Source organism: Salvelinus sp. IW2-2015, linkage group LG31 (assembly GCF_002910315.2).
Source record: "Salvelinus sp. IW2-2015 linkage group LG31, ASM291031v2, whole genome shotgun sequence".
In the NCBI taxonomy this organism is placed as follows: domain Eukaryota; kingdom Metazoa; phylum Chordata; class Actinopteri; order Salmoniformes; family Salmonidae; genus Salvelinus; species Salvelinus sp. IW2-2015.
Window position 1 is genome coordinate 13,622,290 of NC_036870.1, and position 18,109 is coordinate 13,640,398.

The following is an 18,109-nucleotide window of genomic DNA, read 5'->3' on the forward strand; positions in this document are numbered from 1 at the left end:
GATGCCGAGCAGTTGCCATACCAAGCGGTGATGTAGCCAGTGAAGATGCTCTCAATGGTGCAGCTGTATAACTTTTTGAGGATCTGAGGGCCTATGTCAAATCCACTACAGCCCCGTCAATGTGAATGGGGGCGTGTTCAGCCCTCCGTTTCCTGTATTCCACGATAAACTCCTTTGTCTTGCCCATGTTGAGGGAGAGAGGTTATTGTCCTGGCACCACACTGTTTTCATTGACTATCTTAGATTGACCTTAATTTATTAGGCCTAATTAATGTATTTGCTTTGCTTTGCACTGCACTGCATGCACACAGATAAAAAAATAAAAATACAAGACGGACTTGTATTTTCAGCAAAACAAGGAATTACTCGCACTCCMATTATTCATTTTATTAAACATGAACCATTAAATACACATTATTTACAACCACGAAATGTTACAGAAATCTGAATATCAAATAAACTAAATGATGTATTTGGTGAAAACAGACTATTTCCTCAAAAAAAGCGATGGTCCAATACAAGAAAGCAAAGCAATCGCCAAAAAGAGTACATATGAATAATATCGTCTTTGAAGGTGAGTCAACCATATGCATACTTGTCTGTTAAACTTCTGTCATTTGGAGTCATTTGTCCACTCGACTTCATTAACAGTTTAACAATAAGGCCAGCCTATTGAGGAAAAGAGAAGCACACGAATAAGCAATTTCATGTAATATTGCCCAGATTGAACTCCAAAGTTAGAGCTGTACGCTACYGTTAATATTTTCTTACACATCATACAATCTGCACTGTTTCCCAGGCTACAACACATTGATTTAAGATAATCACAGGTACATCCATCAGAATGACTTGGGAAAGGTCCTACAGTTACCTGTTTGGTGTGCACAATGAAGTTCATCTTGTTTTCCAGACTGTGAATCTGGAAGTACTGATCAGCGTGCCCTAGCTGCCACATGAAAGAGCCATACTCCAGACTGATAAGAAGGACCTACAGATACACAGTGGAACATATGCACAAGTATCAGTAAAAGAGGGCATTTACATGAAAATGTAAAACATATACAAAGCTTTTAAAATCAATACTTTTGAGGCGTACTTTATTTACTTAGATATTTACATCAATGCTTACTTTGTGACCAGTAGATAAGAATGTATWTGTATTTATTAGGGATCCCCATTAGCTGCTGCCAAGGCAGCAGCTACTCTTCCTGGGGTCCAAACACATTAATGCACTTGCATTACATATGAAACAAAAGATAAAACAGTACATCATAACATTTATTACACCACTACATATCTACAATACAAAATGCATAATACCACCATACAACAATATTACAATATGTGTAGATGCGTGTGCTAGCATTTGTGTGCGTATTCGTGCGTCTGTTCCTGTATCTCTTCACAGTCCCGCTGTTCTATAAGGTGTATTTTCATATTTTTTTTTAAATCTCTCATGAAAAACATGCTTTGTTTGTAAATTATGTCAGAGGGTTGCAGCATGCCCCTGGCAATCCATAAATTTTAAAAAAACAAGAAAATGGTGCCATCTGGTTTGCTTAATATAAGGAATTTGAAATGATTTATACTTTTACTTTTGATACTTAAGTATGTTTAAAACCAGATACTGTTAGACTTTTACTCAAGTAGTATTTTACTGGGTGACTTTCACTTTTACTTGAGTCACTTTCTATTAATGTATCTTTACTTTTACTCAAGTATGACAATTGGGTACTTTTTCCACCATTGGTTTTCTCTGTATACATATACTCTGGTCCCAACAAACAAATAGCCCCAGGGCACCTTGGTCTCCATGTTCATGAGGTGCAGGCCCTTGGTGTTGACACCCACAAAGACGCGGATGACTTTGTGGTTGCTGGAGCTAGCCTTGGTGAAGACCTGGCCCGTGAAGAAGGCAGCACCATATGTTGGGATGTCCCAGCAGTTCTGCAGGAAGAGCCTCTGGAGGTGGTGCATCTCTTTGCTCACACCCTCACTCATACTGAGGTTCTGTGGCAGATAAGGTGAAGTAAGGGTAAGAGTTTGACCCCACAGATATAAATGTATATTACACAAAAACTAAATAGTGAAAATAAACCTGACCTTATACTCATGAAGAATCCTGTTTGTCCAATGATGCGCTTTGCTTTTCACCTTGGATATCGGGACAATAGATTTCAGGTTTTCCTCACTGTTGAAAACAAAACATTTACGGTTATATCATATTACCACAGGTTTATGTACTGTACCTTATCTTCGAATATCATACCAAGATTTCACCAGTTTTAAAGAAGAGTATTATGCTAAATTGATTCAATTCAGGGACCAATTTAAGATATTTACTTAAGGAAACCCTGCTTGTGCTTCTTGCTCTCATAGTTTCCATAGATGATCTGCAGCAGCAAGCTGGCCAGGGTGATCAGCTTGCTGTCTGGGGAGGGGAAGAAGCCCTTGAGGAGGCAGTGTCTGGCCTCGTCAAACAGGATCAGGATGGACAGGGGGTCCTCAATCTGGGGGAGAAGATTCAAGCCAATCATGGATGGATTAACTTGAACACCAGACCCTAGATTAGTTTAATCAGGTGTATTATTACTGGGCTGGAACAAAATCATGCACACCCTCTGGGTCTCACTTAACCAGAGTTGAGAAACACTGATCTAATCAAAATCCCAAATCCTTGCTTTACAGATGCAGAATTTCCTCAAGGGAATATTCAAGTTTATCAAAATCAAATTGGTTACAAACCTTTTTCTCAATGTCGAGGGGCAGACGGACATCTCTACGGAGGAAGAGCTGTGGGTTCTCCCTCTGGGGGTCCAGTACAGTGAGGTCAGTGACAATCTCGGTCCAGATACGCAGGTGCTGCAGGGGCTTGTGGTAGGGCTTCAGCTGCAGGTCTGATGGAAGACAAGACACAGAAACACACAAAGGGTATAATAAGCACAGGTAGCCTGGAAATAAGATACTACAAATACAAGCATATACTACCTAAGCCTAGATATTGGGCAGCCATTTTGGATCTGTGTATGTGTGACTCACTGAGATTCTCGGAGCAAATCCAAATGGTGAAGTACTGCTGGGTGTCCTTGGAGAGCCGCATGCCCTCCATGATCTGCTGCACTGATGTGTTGTTGCCGTGCTTCAGCTCCACCGAGCGGTACGAGCCATCCATGCGGTAGATGCGCACCTTCTCGTACTGCAGAAGGAAAACACTGTTTTTGTATACATTTCTAAACTTAATAAAAGTCTTTGACAAGTCTGTTGGAGTAGCATACATGCACGCACACTTCACACTCACTGGTTTGTTATTGGCTTGCTGTAGGAGTTTCACTGTCTCCTCCCATTCGTTRTGCTTGTTCTCTTCACAGATTTGCATGGGCGATCTCTTTTGCTGATCCTCTATGTGCTAATAAAAACAAGCAAGCAAAGTTACTTTCTAACTGCTACTTACTACTGGAAACACATTGAAGTCCTAAACTATGATGTTCCACTGGTACCAGCACAGTATGTGGCCATCATGCAAATAGGATGGAGGATATACTGTATTCAACCAGGCTTCTCCAATTCAGGTCTTGGAGAGATACTGGGTGTGCAGGCTTTTATTCCAGCACATTAAAGTGTTGAATTGGGAATTCAAACGTGTTAGAACTAGGTTTAAACCATGCTGACGGCCTTCTGCTGTCTCTCCACCCTTTGCTCTTGTCCACACCCCGGCTCAACCCTAACCCTAACCCTAGCTTCACGTCCACACCCCGGCTCAACCCTAACCCTAGCTTTATGTCCACACCCTGGCTGAAGTCTAACCCTAGTCATAAAGGGAAAGACTATTTTCACACCATTTCGATACGYAAGTTACTTTTTCGTAACAAGTTAGCAAAACTTAGGCGGCAGGTTAGGATAATTAACATAGCAGGTTAGGAGTATGAGGTTAACATTAAGAAAAGGGTTAGGTTTAGCAACCCCCGTCTCAGTCTTACCCGGTCTATCTCAGGATGCTGGAGCAGAAGCTGTACTATCTGTGAGTGGCCCCCTCCAGCAGCAAAGTGCAGCGGGGAGCTCAGCTGGCCATTCAGCAGGTTGGGGTTACAGTTTCCCTTCTCCAGCAGTAGCTTGGTCGCCTCCACTTTACCATACCTACATTCAAAACAACATAGAAGTTTTACTCTTATTTGACGACAGCTGTTCGATTAAAAAAAAMATCAATAGAAACGTTATTGTCCTTAGAGGACTTAACATTTACTTTAGGGAATTGGTTTACAATCTGGGATTTGTTTTCCAGCAAAATGGCAGCCCCGCCACTTGTTTTGGTCTACAGCTGTGCTAAAACACAACATCCCTCGTATGAGACGTACCAGCAGGCGTAATGGATGGGGGCCCAGTGGTCGCTGTCCAGCTGTTTGACTGAGAAGCCACTTTCCAGGAGCTTGGTGAGCAGCTCTGTGTCGCCTTCACAGGCACTGCGGTGGAGGGGAAAGTCATCCACCCACTGACGCTCCCTAGGGAGGAGACAGAGAATAGGCCCATTCAATCACTGACTTCACAATGTCATGAAGCATTTGAAAAGGCCCAAACTCCAGAGAATGCCAGACAGAATTGGGCTTGATTGAGGTTGCCTGGTGCAATGGAACAGATGAAATTGTCCCAAATGTGCAAATGTTGCCCATTTGGCACTCCAGACATGCTCATTTGAAGGAAAACATATACTATTTGAACCCTGGTCTGGAAAATGCATGAAGTTGTTGTTTTGAAGTAAAATTTTGGGAAGCTCACTCACTTGTCCTCTGTCACACTGTTAGAGCCGTGCTGCCACTTTTCTCTCTTAGGGATCTGGATTTTAGAGTAATCTGGTGCACCAAGGCCAAAGTAAGGGTTGATGATAACTTTGTCCACCTAGAAATGGCAAAAGTAGAGAGGATACGTAAACACTAGTTTATGTTGAAATATTTTGATGATGATACAAAGTATTACTGTTTAAAATAAAAGTATATCAGTGCAGGGCTAAAACAAAAATGTGAACTGTCTTGTAAAGACCAAAAAAATTACAGCTGTTCCATATAGATTAAAAATAGTGGGGAAGAGATTGTTTTGAAGTACCGATTCCACGGCACATGGATTATAAACTGATACGTAAAACTAAACTGTATTCAAAACTTAGAATTTTTCCATTTAAATGATTATACAAAATTCTTGCAACCAATAGAATGTTATATATACGGGGGATACAACCTTCCTAGCTCTGCAGATTTTGCTGCAAAGAGACAGAGTCACTAGATCATTTATTTTGGTATTGTCCATATGTAGCTTGTTTTTGGTCACAGGTCCAGGAATGGCTGAAGAATTGTAACATTTACCTYGAGCTAACGCTGCAGATAGCAATACTGGGTGATTTGAAAAGTCAGTCAGCCGATCAATAATGTAATAATACTTTTAGCAAACATTTTTATCTTTAATTTACAATCTGTAGAAACTATGAGAATATAAAGGTTCAGAACTTTTGTTTAGCATCACAGCACAGTTGAAAAAGATATGGCAAATAGAAATCCAATATGGATGGCGTTAAGAGATAGATGGGAGGGGTTGAATGGAGCTGAAGGGTGGGACTAATAATAACAAGATAACAAATATAAAATATACTGTGTATGTAAAATGTATAAAGGTTCAGAACTTTTGTGAAACAGCACAGTTAAAAATATATGGCAAATAGAAATCAAACTGGATGGACATCAGAAATAGATGGGAGAGGTTGAGGTAAGAGGAAGGACCGGACTAAAAACAAACATATCTAAATATTGTAAAATAAATTGTTTCCGGTAAAATGTATATAGTGTGTATAKGCTTGAAGTAGAAGCCAAAGTGTTGTTGTTCAGTTGTTGTTATGTTTAGTCCAATTAGGGGAGGGTTGGAAGGAAAATATATTTTTAAAAGACGTGTATTTATATGTATGTATGTATGTATGTATGTATGTATGTATGCATGCATGTGTATGTAAACTCAGCAAAAAAAAGAAACGTCCTCTCACTGTCAACTGCATTTATTTTCAGCAAACTTAACATGTGTAAATATTTGTATGAACATAACAAGATTCAACAACTGAGACATAAACTGAACAAGTTCCACAGACATGTGACTACAGAAATTGAATAATATGTCCCTGAACAAAGGGGGGGGGGGTCAAAATCCAAAGTAACAGTCAGTATCTGGTGTGGCCACCAGCTGAATTAAGTACTGCAGCTCATCTCCTCCTCATGGACTGCACCAGATTTGCCAGTTCTTACTGTGAGATGTTACCCCACTCTTCCACCAAGGCACCTGCAAGTTCCCGGACATTTCTGGGGGGAATGGCCCTAGCCCTCACCCTCCGATGCAACAGGTCCCAGACGTGCTCAACGGGATTGAGATCCGGGCTCTTCGCTGACCATGGCAGAACACTGACATTCCTGTCTTGCAGGAAATCACGAACAGAACGAGCAGGTTGCATTGTCTGGTGGCATGCTGGAGGGTCATGTCAGGATGAGCCTGCAGGAAGGGTACCATATGAGGGAGGAGGAAGTCTTCCCTGTAACGCACAGCGTTGAGATTGCCTGCAATGACAACAAGCTCAGTCCGATGATGCTGTGACACACCGCCCCAGACCATGACAGACCCTCCACCTACAAATCGATCCCGCTCCAGAGTACAGGCCTCGGTGTAACGCTCATTCCTTTGACGATAAACGCGAATCCGATCATCACCCCTGATGAGACAAAACCGCGACTCGTCAGTGAAGAGCACTTATTGCCAGTCCTATCTGGTCCAGTGACAGTGGATTTGTGCCAATAGGCGACTTTGTTGCCGGTGATGTCTGGTGAGGACCTGTCTTACAACAGACCTACAAGCCCTCAGTCCAGCCTCTCTCAGCCTATTGCAGACAGTCTGAGCACTGATGGAGGGATTGTGCGTTCCTGGTGTAACTCGGGGAGTTGTTGTTGCCATCCTGTACCTGTCCCGCAGGTGTGATGTTCGGATGTACCGATCCTGTGCAGGTGTTGTTACACGGTGGTCTGCCACTGCGAGGACGATCAGCTGTCCGTCCTGTCTCCCTGTAGCGCTGTCTTAGGTGTCTCACATTACGGACATTGCAATTTACTGCCCTGGCCACATCTGCAGTCCTCATGCCTCCTTGCAGCATGCCTAAGACACATTCACACAGATGAGCAGGGACCCTGAGCATCTTTCTTTTGGTGTTTTTCAGAGTCAGTAGAAAGGCCTTTTAGTGTTCTAAGTTTTCATAACTGTGACCTTAATTGCCTACCGTCTGTAAGCTGTTAGTGTCTTAACAACCGTTCCACAGGTGCATATTCATTAATTGTTTATGGTTCATTGAACAAGCATGGGAAACAGTGTGTACACCCTTTACAATGAAGATCTGTGAAGTTATTTGGATTTTTATGAATTATCTTTTAAAGACAGGGTCCTGAAAAAGGGACAATTCTTTTTTTGCTGAGTTTATATATGTTGAGAGAAGAGTGTGCAAAGCTGTCATCAAGGCAAAGGATGGCTACTTTGAATAATCTCAAATATTAAATATTTTGATTTGTTTAACACTTTTTTGGTTACTACATGATTCCACATGTGTTATTTCATAGTTTTGATATCTTCACTATTATTCTACAATTTAGAAAATAGTACAAATAAAGAAAAACCCTTGAATGAGTCCAAACTTCTGACTGGTACTATATATATTGATAAATAAATATATATATATATATATATATATATATATATATATATATATATGGGGGATTGAAAATGATGTAGACAATTACATTGATGGAAGCTACAATCTATCTGTAAAGCTGATCTACCCCCTAAAAATAAAAAAACAGTATGTGGGCAAAGGGCACTCACCCGGTTGGTATACTGCAGGTCTGAGCCGTAGAGAGGGTTCTGAATGCACATGTCAGCCTTCTCCAGTGACAGCATCTTGCTCTTGATCTCCAAGGCAGTGTAACCCATGTGCAAACCCCCGTCACTGGGTTTGCCCTCTCTGATGTAGGCAGGGTTACTCACGTTGGTCTTGACTCGGTCCGCCGGCGTGGGCCGGAACAGAGCTGGAATGGCGTGAGGCATGGTGTGCTGCTCTGCCAGCCACCTGGATAAGGCAGGTGGACAAGTTCAAAGGTTAAGGTTTAGTAGGCGACGTTCTGGTAAGGTTTACCAATGTCTCTATGGTAGGTGAATTATCTACTATGTGCCACTCACTGCACTGTATATCGCTTTAAATATCTTTTGTTTTTCACAATCCCAACTCCCCGGACACCACAAACTCACAGGAGGCTGGAAGCAGCACAACGACAGTCGCAGTGCAGCGGGGTTAAGTGCCTTGCTCAAGGGAACAACAGTAGTGGATAGTATTAATGATCTGAAACCAGCAGCCCTCCAGTAACCAATCTAGTTCCCCKCTTTTTTCATCGTCCGGACTGAGAATTAAACCAACAACCTTCCTGTTACCGGTCCACCTCTCTAACCTCTGGGCTACCTACCGACCCCGAAGTGGCCTAAATACAACAGACATGCAGATGGTACAGTAAGTGATGCTACCATATATACTGATTTTCAGCTCTCTGATACACACCAAAAACAGTAAGTCACACTGGATCAGGGTGCCTGCTAAATGACTTCAATATGAAATCATAGACAAAGACTTACTTGTCCAAAGCCAGGAGCATCTTTGAGGTGATAGGGGAGAAGTGAGCACTGGTCTCGCTACACACACGTATGATATCCTGCAGGCAGTAAAAACTGGGGCTACCAGGGCTGTAGATAGGCTTGCTGTTATCTGTTCAGAAAGACCAATAAGCAGCACACAACAATAAAAAAACATTGCTAGCTAAACTATATTATTAGGAATGGTTTAAAAAGTACACCAGACAAAAGTGGACTAACACTAACAGTGGGGTCCGGAATTATTGTTTCCCTCGATAAAGGAGCAAAAAATTCATTTTTTATATAATATTAAATAATACAAATACTGAGCTATATTGTATGCAAAAAAAAGAAATTATATTATTTTATACTAATACAATTGCTAATACAATATTTGTTTAACAAATAATAAATAATAAAAAGATAAATGTCAAAATTATTGGTTTTTGATGCATGCTTGGGGTTATCATCTTGCTGGAAGATCAACTTGCAGACAAGTTTCAGCCTCCTGAACCTGGTCATATGACACGAAAATGAAGGTCTTTGGCCACGCACACCAGCGGTGGATTTGGCCTTCGAAAGAACAATGCATATACAGAAGATTCCTCATCCTAAATGTTAAATATGGTGGCGGATCTTTGATGTTATGGGGCTATTTTGCACTTGTTAAGGTCAACGGCATTGTGAACTACCAAGTACCAGGACATTTTAGCCAKAAACCTGGTTGCCTCTGCCAGTAGGCTGAAACTTGGCCACAAGTGGATCTTCCAGCAAGACAATAACCCCAAGCACACATCAAAATCCACAAAGAAATGGTTAATTGATCACAAAGTCAACCTTTTGCAATGGCAATCCTATTCTCCAGAATTGAACCCCATTGAAGACCTGTCTTTTGAAAATAAAGAAGGCAGTCCATAAGCGCAGGCGAAGGATATCTAGAATCTGGAAAGATTCTGCATGGAGGAATGGTCTAAGATCCCTCCAAATGTGTTCTCCAATCTCAAAAAACATTTTAGAAAAAGGCCCAGTTTCATGGTCCTCGCAAGGGGCGGGTGCTGGAGTATAGAAGACATCGGATCCAATAATTCTGACCCCATCTTTGAGATTTTTTATTTTTATTATTACTTCTTAAACAAAAATCTATTTATCTGAGTAATTTGTATTAGTATGAAATAATAAAATGTTTCCTTTTTTTAGCATACATATAGCTCAGTATTTGCATAATTCATTTTATACAGTCTTTTTTTGTAATTTGTATTAGTATGAAATAATAAAATGTTTCCTTTTTTTAGCATACATATAGCTCAGTATTTGCATAATTCATTTTATACAGTCTTTTTTTTGCTTATCTTTATCAAGGGATCCAATAACTCCGGTCCCTACTGTATATAATTAATGAGCATTTATACCATTTCTAATAATTTATACCCCTTTATGTGTTATGTGCTGACAAGTTAGTGTCAAGTCCTACCTTTGACATTGACTGGCACAATAAAGAGGGAGACCTCTTTCCCTTCATTGTCAACATCGAGAGGGAATTTCCTCATGTGCACCACACGCTTTCCTGTGATGAACAACAGGATCAGCSCTTTGACACAATTTGTTATTTCAAATGTCTTTCTACTCTTCATAAATCTTTTACATTAACAAACGATTCACATCCAAACCTGGAAAGCTACCATAATTACAGAAAAGAAGCAAAGATGTATWTATTTACCAATAAAACCKTGGRTGTTAGATATGGGTTTAGTCATTTCGTCWACATAATCCAAAATGGATCTGGCTGTGTCCCCACTCGCTTGGATTTTGGTCGCCAGTAAGACTTTCTTCCGTTTCTTCTCTTTTCCTTCCAAAGGAACTTCTATCAACAGGATCTAAAGGATGGGTAATAGGGTTACACATGTTGATGGGGAACATAAACTGAACGAGAAACATTTATGAAATCAAACCATAAGCTAAATAATTGTAAATGGCCATGAACAATATTTGGGTTAAAGTAAAATGATATTGAAACAGATTTGAGGTTGATGATATGGTAATATTTTTATATTTCTTATTTAACCTTTATTTAACTAGGTAAGTCAGTTAAAAACAATTTATTCTTTACAATGACGGCCTACACGGGCCAAACCCTCCCCTAACCCGGATGACGCTGGGCCAATTGCGCGCTGCCCTATGGGACTCCCGATCACTGCCGGTTGTAATACAGCCCGGGATCAAACCCGGGTCTGTAGTGATSCCTGTAGCACTGCCTTAGACCACTGCGCCACTCAGMATCAAGGCACAAACCAGAACTGTGAACTTCCAGGGAGCTTTGCACACTGAGCCTCCTTACACTAAATGTATTAATAAAGGCATTGACACTTTGCATGAACCATAGTCTGCTACTCGCAGTGTTACTTAAACATGTATATGAAATGTGTATCGCACTTCTGAAACCAATGTAACAAATTCAGGAGGTAGCCCAGACTGGGACACAAACASAGTACCCTGCGACTGTCATTCCAACCCCTTGCTGTTATGCAAAGAGATCCTAACCTCTGGATGAGGTTGCTAGATGTTGCATGGTCGCTACTGTATCATATGAAATATACTGTAGTCTTACCTCATAGGCTTTAGCCCGATATTCCTTAGAGCTCAGACTGACTTGATTCTTTGGACGAATGACAGCAACAAACACATCTTCCAAGTTGTCTTGGTTGCCCATGGCGTTGACTTGCCTTCAATCCCTTTCAAGCATCCTACATAAGGACTGATTTATGAGGAATGTGAGGAGCACCATGCCTGAAATGTTACAAATAATATATCAGAATCTAATTGGGAGACAGCAAAAKGTGATTATTCTATTAATAATCTATATTCTATTCTATTGTAGAGTGTTTTTTAATTATTTAAAAATAGGCTAGGCTATTACACATTATATGGTTCTCTTCACTGATCAATCTGGAAAAGATAAGACTTTTAAATTGTTAACTTGTAATGAATTACTTAATATCTACGATCACGTAGGCTGTTACTTTAACGCATTAAAATGAAATAGCATAATGATAGTAACATAATTATGGCGAAAATCTTTTCAAAGGCAAATTTGATTGCGTTCAAAAGTCTAAAGTTATGTCACAACAAAAGTCACGCCCCGGAAACCAAGCATACTGTTGCCTTCCTCTAGAAGACTACTGATATCACATACAGTATAAAATACAACATGAAAAGTACTATGCGGCACGAATTTTCATTAAAGCTATATTGTGTCCTTTGAAGTAGATGTGAAACTTTACGTCAGATAACTTAAAGGCTTAGGTATCGCACTGTTACATTTTGAGAAACGCTTTCAAACATACCTGAAATTATGAGCTATCACAAACTTTAAAAAGTATAGATTGTCGGTGTTTTCATTTCCCCGGGTGTAATAAGGCAAAGACACGCAGTAACAATAAGCTAGGCAAGCTTCTAYGCAGATATTTGTGTGTTTCCTAAAAGCATAACATCGGTTGGCGACCACAGCAAGTGAAATGGAAAAGAGTCACATTGCGCCTATACTGACTAGTTTTGACAACAGGGAACTCTGCTGGTCGGGTGGACTTAGTGCGCATATTTTTCTTCTGAAAATGTAGACGGATGGAAATAAATTATACAGAAATCAAATCGGATGTGAAWGTAATTTGCTTTGGTATAAAATAAGGCCAAGTCACTTTTGACTCGTAAATTTTGTTCTGAATTCATTTGATTGCATTCAGGCAATCCTGGTATAAATTGTGAATACGGGCATGTTTCCAAATATTTGTATATTAAATAGTCAATTCCAGGTACACTTTTGCTAGTTTCAGATTATGTATGGCAGGGGTTCCAAACCTTTTTTCCACAGGGCACCCTTTTCACATTTGAATCAAACACCAGGTTGATTTTGTTTAATTTGAGTGACCTAGGATTTTTTTTTAAAGCTAATTTCCTGCAATTCTACCAAGTTTAACAAGACTCATGATATCTTTTAGGTAGGCTATTTAGTGATAATAATGATATTAATAGATAAGGAAAATAAAGTCTAGACCCGATTTCGACAAATCTTATTCTGCTACCAAGTGTTGTATTATGATKATTTACATGAACCCTCAACTTAATTATACATATTCTCTTACAGAAATTTCTTTGATCAATTAATAGTCACCTATTGTGTAAGATTACTTCCCAAAGTCTAATTTCTTTGACTCCTCGACTTTAGGTCGTAGCTCCGTTTCTGAATATCAGAGACAAACAWAAGAGAATAGTGGATGGCGGCAAATGTTTTACTTTTAAACTCGGACAAAACAGAAATGCTAGTTCTGCTGAGAGATATGCTGATTGATCTGACAATTAATCTTGATGGTTGTTCAGTCGTCTCAAATAAAACTGTGAAGGACCTCTGTGTTACTCTGGACCCTGATCTTTCTTTTGATAAACATATCAAGAATATTTCAAGGGCAGCTTGAAGGGCAGCACTGCAAAAATCTGAAACTTTTTGTCCCAAAATTATGTAGAAAAGCTAACCAATGCTTTTGTCACTTTTAGATTAGACTACTGCAATGCTCTACCCTCCGGCTACCTGGATCAAGCACTAAATAAACTTCAGTTAGTGATAAATACGGCTGCTGATATCTTGACTAGAACCAAACAAATGTATCATATTACTCCACTGCTAGCCTCGCTACACCGGCTTCCTGTTATGGCTAGGGCTGACTTCAAGGATTTACTGCTAACCTACAAAGCATTAAATGGACTTGCTCCAACCTATCTCTCCGATTTAGTCCTGCTGAACATACCAACAAGTACGCTACATGGTCKCAAGACGCAGGCCTCCTTATTGTCCCTAGAATTTCTAAGCAAACATGCTGGAGCCAGGGCCTTCTCCTATAGAGCTTCATTTTTATGGAATGGTCTGCCTATCCATGTGAGAGACGCAGACTTTACTGAAGACTCATCTCATCAGTAGGTCCTATGAATGAATGTAGTCTGGCCCAGGGGTGCGAAGGTGAATGGCAAGGCACTGATTGGACGAACCGCCCTTGCTAWCTCTGCCTGGCCGTCTCCCGTCTTTCCACTGGGATTTTCTGCCTCTGACCCTATTACGGGGGCTGATTCACTGGCTTACTAGTGCTCTTCCATGCCGTCCCTAGCCCTCTGTCATGTCATGTCAGGCTTTTTTCGCTATACTCGACTTGAGTGGGATGAGTCACTGACATGATCTTCCTGTCTGGTTTTGCACCCCCTCGGGTCGTGCGGTTGAGGAGAACTTTGTGGACTATACTCAGCCTTGTCTCAGGGTAGTAAATTGGTGGTCTGTTGATATTCTTCTAGTGGTGTGGGGGCTGTACTTTGGCAAAGTGGGAGGAGTTATATTCTGCATGGTTGGCCCTGTKCAGGGGTATCATCGGACAGGGCCACAGTGTCCCCCGACCCCYTCTCAGCCTCCAGTAYCTATGCTGCAATAGTCTATGTGTCGAGGGGCTAGGGTCAGTCTGTCCTATCTGGTGAAATMATGCTACATTGTCCCAGACCTGCTMTATTTGACCCTCTCTCTCCCTCACCTGCTGTCTCKACCTCTGAATGCTCAGCTATGAAAAACCAACTGACATTTACTCCTGAGGTGCTGARCTGTTGCACCATCTTCAACCCCTGTGATTATTATTTGACCCTGCTCATCATCTATGAACATTTGAACATTGATCTGGCCTTAATGGCCATCTACTCTTATAATATCCACCCGGCACAGCCTGGCCACCCCTCAGAGCCTGGTTCCTCTCTAGGTTTCTTCCTAGGTTTCTGACTTTCTAGGGAGTTATTCCTAGGCACCATGGCTTCTACATCTGCATTGCTCACTGTTCATTTTTTTAACCTTTATTGAACAAGSCAAGTCAGTTAAGAACAAATTCTTATTTACAATGACAGCCTACKGGGGAACACTGGGTTAGCTGCCTTGTTCAGGGGCAGAATGACAGATTTTTCCCTTGTCAGCTCAGGGATTCGATCCAGCAACCTTTCGGTTACTGGCCCAGCGCTCTAACCACTAGGCTACCTGCCGCCCCAAATGTAAAAAAAAGGCCTTTATAAATACATTTGATTGATAGATATTCCCATGTGCATCAGTCTTCATCTGGCATTGTACCTCTTGTTTCTAGCATAAAGCATCACAGATTTCTGCGTCGTTTTATATCGGTATAAACAATTACGAATTGTACCCCTCAAATCAAGGAAGGTCCCTGTCACGAATCCRGCCGAAGATGGTGCCTCTTCCTGTTCGGGCGGCGCTCGGCYGTCGTCGTCGCCGGCCTACTAGCTGCCACCGATCCCCTTTTCTGTTTCATTTAGTTGTGTCTGATTTGTTGTACCTGTTTCGTGTTTAGGTTTGGTTGTGGGCTATTTAAGCCCAGTTGGCCCGCCGGCTTTTGTGCGGGCTTGTTTTTCTGTTTGTGGTGTTTGTTTATTCTTGTGGTGTCTGTTCCTGCTCAGTTTCGTCCTGTTTGTTGGACTGGGACTTTACGCGCCCTTGTGTGTGTGGCGTGACCGTCTCTCTGGTTATTTGGTATATTAAAAATCCACGTCTTTTGGAACTACCCTGCTCTCTGCGCCTGACTCCTTCACTCACCACTTTTGAAGTCCTGACAGTCCCTAGGTTGGGAACCCCTGATGTATGGTGACATCATTGGCCACATAGCAAACCGAGCGAGAGAGAGAGATACTAGTGTTTCAGTCAAATGATTATTGTGCATACTGTAATATGGGTCATCATTTAGACTTGTTTATTGAAGACAGTGTATAAAACATTAACGGACAGTCAGAGAATGTATTGACAGGTAGGCTAATATAAGGCAGCTGTATGAACACAAGTTCAAATTAGGAACTATTGCCACAACAACAGAGTTCAGTTGACCCAAATAAATGACAATACATTTGAATGCTTTTACTGTGAATTTAGTTRCCCATCTATTCATAATACATGATTTCCTTGCTTTACTTGGTCCACTTGAATGAGTCTGGTTGCTGAGAAAGTGGGAACGAACCTCTTCTCCACAGTTTTAACCACCAAACTCCACTTCTCACCCACCTAACCTCCCTTCAAATTGWTGGCCGTGTCAAMAATCAACCCCTAGCCCCTACCCCTTGGCACTTGTGTTGATCAGAATAAATTGGACAGGTCTAAGAAATGTTTGGCAAAACATTCCARCTTGCCTCTCATAGAGCAAGGTGGAGCTACAGCCATATTGCTTGTCCAGTTCTAAAAAGGAGTTAGAGCAGGGGTGGTCAGACTTTTTACTGAATAGCTACTGGGTCTGCAGGCTTTTATTCCATCCCTGCTCTAACATACCTGGTTTAGCTAATTAGGCCAATGATCAGCAGTTGATTAGTAGAATCGGATATATTAGAGCAGGGTAGGAACACCCAGGAATACTACACACCCAGTAGCACTCAAGGACTGGGAGTAAGGGTAATTTCTGGACAGGTTCCCCACCTCTCCCCTTCCCCAAGCTTTAGGGAAGACTCCTCTCCTCCTCCTCTTTGCACTGACTCAAAACCTCCTGCATCTTGGCTTGGATGTCCTCCACACGCTTGGTCCACTTCTCTCGCACCTCGTCCTCGTCGTCCTCTGTCACCGCTGTGTAGGCCATGAGGGCGATCAGGCCGATGTGGAACAGGTGTCCCACCTGGGAGCACCAGTGCTCCATGACCCTGCGGTTTCCGTTGCAGTGCTCCAGGTACACCTTCAGCAGGGGCCTTCCGAACACCGACCCGGTGCCCATTACGCCCCGGTAGTACACGTCCAGGCTCAGGTCGCTCTTGTCCCTCTCATAGACCCARTCGAAGTTGGCCATGTGGCGCCGCGCTCCCTCTGGGTCCTTCCTCACCAGCGCCACCATGGAGCTGAAGGKGGCATACTGGTGCTTGATGTACTCCTCGTACTTACCAAATGTCTCATTGACCTCGTCCACACGGATCTGCCGCAGGCACTGGCGGTTCTTCGCAGAGATGCTCTCCAGCTTGCCGTGCACCACCTGGAAGTCCTTGTCCAGGGCGTGCGCCTCATCGCCCACCAGGCCTATGCGCACCACCCCCACCAGGGAMGAGACGATGCCGAAGAGGGGGTTGATGGACGAGGCGAAAGAGGATACCTTCTCCACGCAGCCCAGCACCTTGACCGCTGTCTTTCTGATCTGCCCGGCGTCAGCCATCGCTGTGAGCTTCTGACTCTGACAAACAGTGAGCAAGACAGACAGAGAGAGAGAGAGAGAGAGAGAGAAAGAGAGAGAGAGAGAAAAAGATAGAGAAAGAAGAAGAGAAAGGAGAGAAAGAGCAGACACTGTCAGGCTGTTGTGAGAGTAGACAATGAACTGAACTGTTTCTGTTTTTATTGTAGATGGGGGATTGACCAATGTTTCAGTAGAATTCCAATCTTATTACTTTTAATGCTGCAGGCAAAATCAGGCATCTTAGTTCTCAAGTTACATTCTACACATGTATTATGTCACTGTGTGTCTTTTAGCTTCAGGTATCAAGTTACAGTCGTAATACTCCTGAGTGACACCACTCATAAAGCCCCTAGTTGTGTAGTAAGCAACAAGTCTATAGGCCAGGGCAACAAGTCACTAATTACTTAGGTTTAAAAGCCAAGATTAACTGTTATTTCTTATTTGAAAGAGAAAGAGAGACAATGCCATTCTAAGAGAAACATATATTTCATTATCAAACTTTTCATTTTCATATTAATGACTATGAGCGATCAGTTTTAAATCAAGTAGAGTATTTCATTCAAATACAGGGCATAGAATGCTTCTAAATTCAAAACCCCACACAGACATCTATTTGGGTAACTGGTTTAAAGGGAGTGGCTGCTGTCCTGTGTGTGTACACCAACTGATCTGTTTGGCTATGGCCAAACGCTCTTACTCATCATGCCCAAGCCAGCAATGCAGAAAAAAATCAGGAAGACCAGTGGGTGTCTACAGGGTACGTTAAGTATGATCATTGACCTCCTATTACAGTGCAAGTTTTCTAAAGATTAACAAAATMATGAAGGCACATGCCAATCTTCATCAATTCAGAGATCCTTTTGCCAMTAGTAAATCACATTCATTTTGGTCTAACTAAATTCATTTCCTGTATCTCCAACCACAAACATGTATCATGAACCACTGATTTCCCTTTTGAATTAAATATATCTAAACAGAGTTCCTTTTCAGATAACCCCCCAAAAGATAATATAAAGCCATTGAGGCTGCATTTCTTATTTTTACCTGAGTTCAAGCTATTGTTATACTRCTCTTCACACAAGCTGTCAGTATTTCCAAGCCACCATTTTCCAGGAGTCCCACAGTCTTGAGAAGCCCAGCCTACTTTCTGTCATATAAGGACAGAGGAACGAGGAAACATGACTCTTGTCCGGGCTGTGCTGATT

The 18,109-nt window shown here is 41.8% G+C and overlaps 2 protein-coding genes across 2 annotated transcripts; both read right to left on the minus strand.

Annotated features, from left to right (window-relative positions):
- Positions 1-372: 372 nt before the first annotated feature.
- Positions 373-12,198, minus strand: LOC111955713 (krev interaction trapped protein 1). Its single transcript, XM_023975993.2, has 17 exons — positions 12,027-12,198; positions 11,291-11,469; positions 10,403-10,559; positions 10,157-10,249; positions 8,689-8,818; positions 7,888-8,131; positions 4,775-4,890; positions 4,353-4,496; positions 3,978-4,134; positions 3,299-3,406; positions 3,040-3,196; positions 2,746-2,897; positions 2,344-2,510; positions 2,104-2,191; positions 1,804-2,010; positions 872-988; positions 373-669 (listed from the first exon to the last, which is right to left on the minus strand). The coding sequence occupies exons 2-17, from the start codon at positions 11,390-11,392 to the stop codon at positions 580-582; spliced, it is 2,229 nt and encodes a 742-aa protein (XP_023831761.1). The 5' UTR covers positions 11,393-11,469; positions 12,027-12,198; the 3' UTR covers positions 373-579.
- Positions 12,199-15,435: 3,237 nt separating this feature from the next.
- Positions 15,436-18,040, minus strand: LOC111956102 (protein rapunzel). Its single transcript, XM_023976537.2, has 2 exons — positions 17,949-18,040; positions 15,436-16,904 (listed from the first exon to the last, which is right to left on the minus strand). The coding sequence occupies exon 2, from the start codon at positions 16,884-16,886 to the stop codon at positions 16,188-16,190; it is 699 nt and encodes a 232-aa protein (XP_023832305.1). The 5' UTR covers positions 16,887-16,904; positions 17,949-18,040; the 3' UTR covers positions 15,436-16,187.
- Between the last annotated feature and the right edge of the window lie 69 nt (positions 18,041-18,109).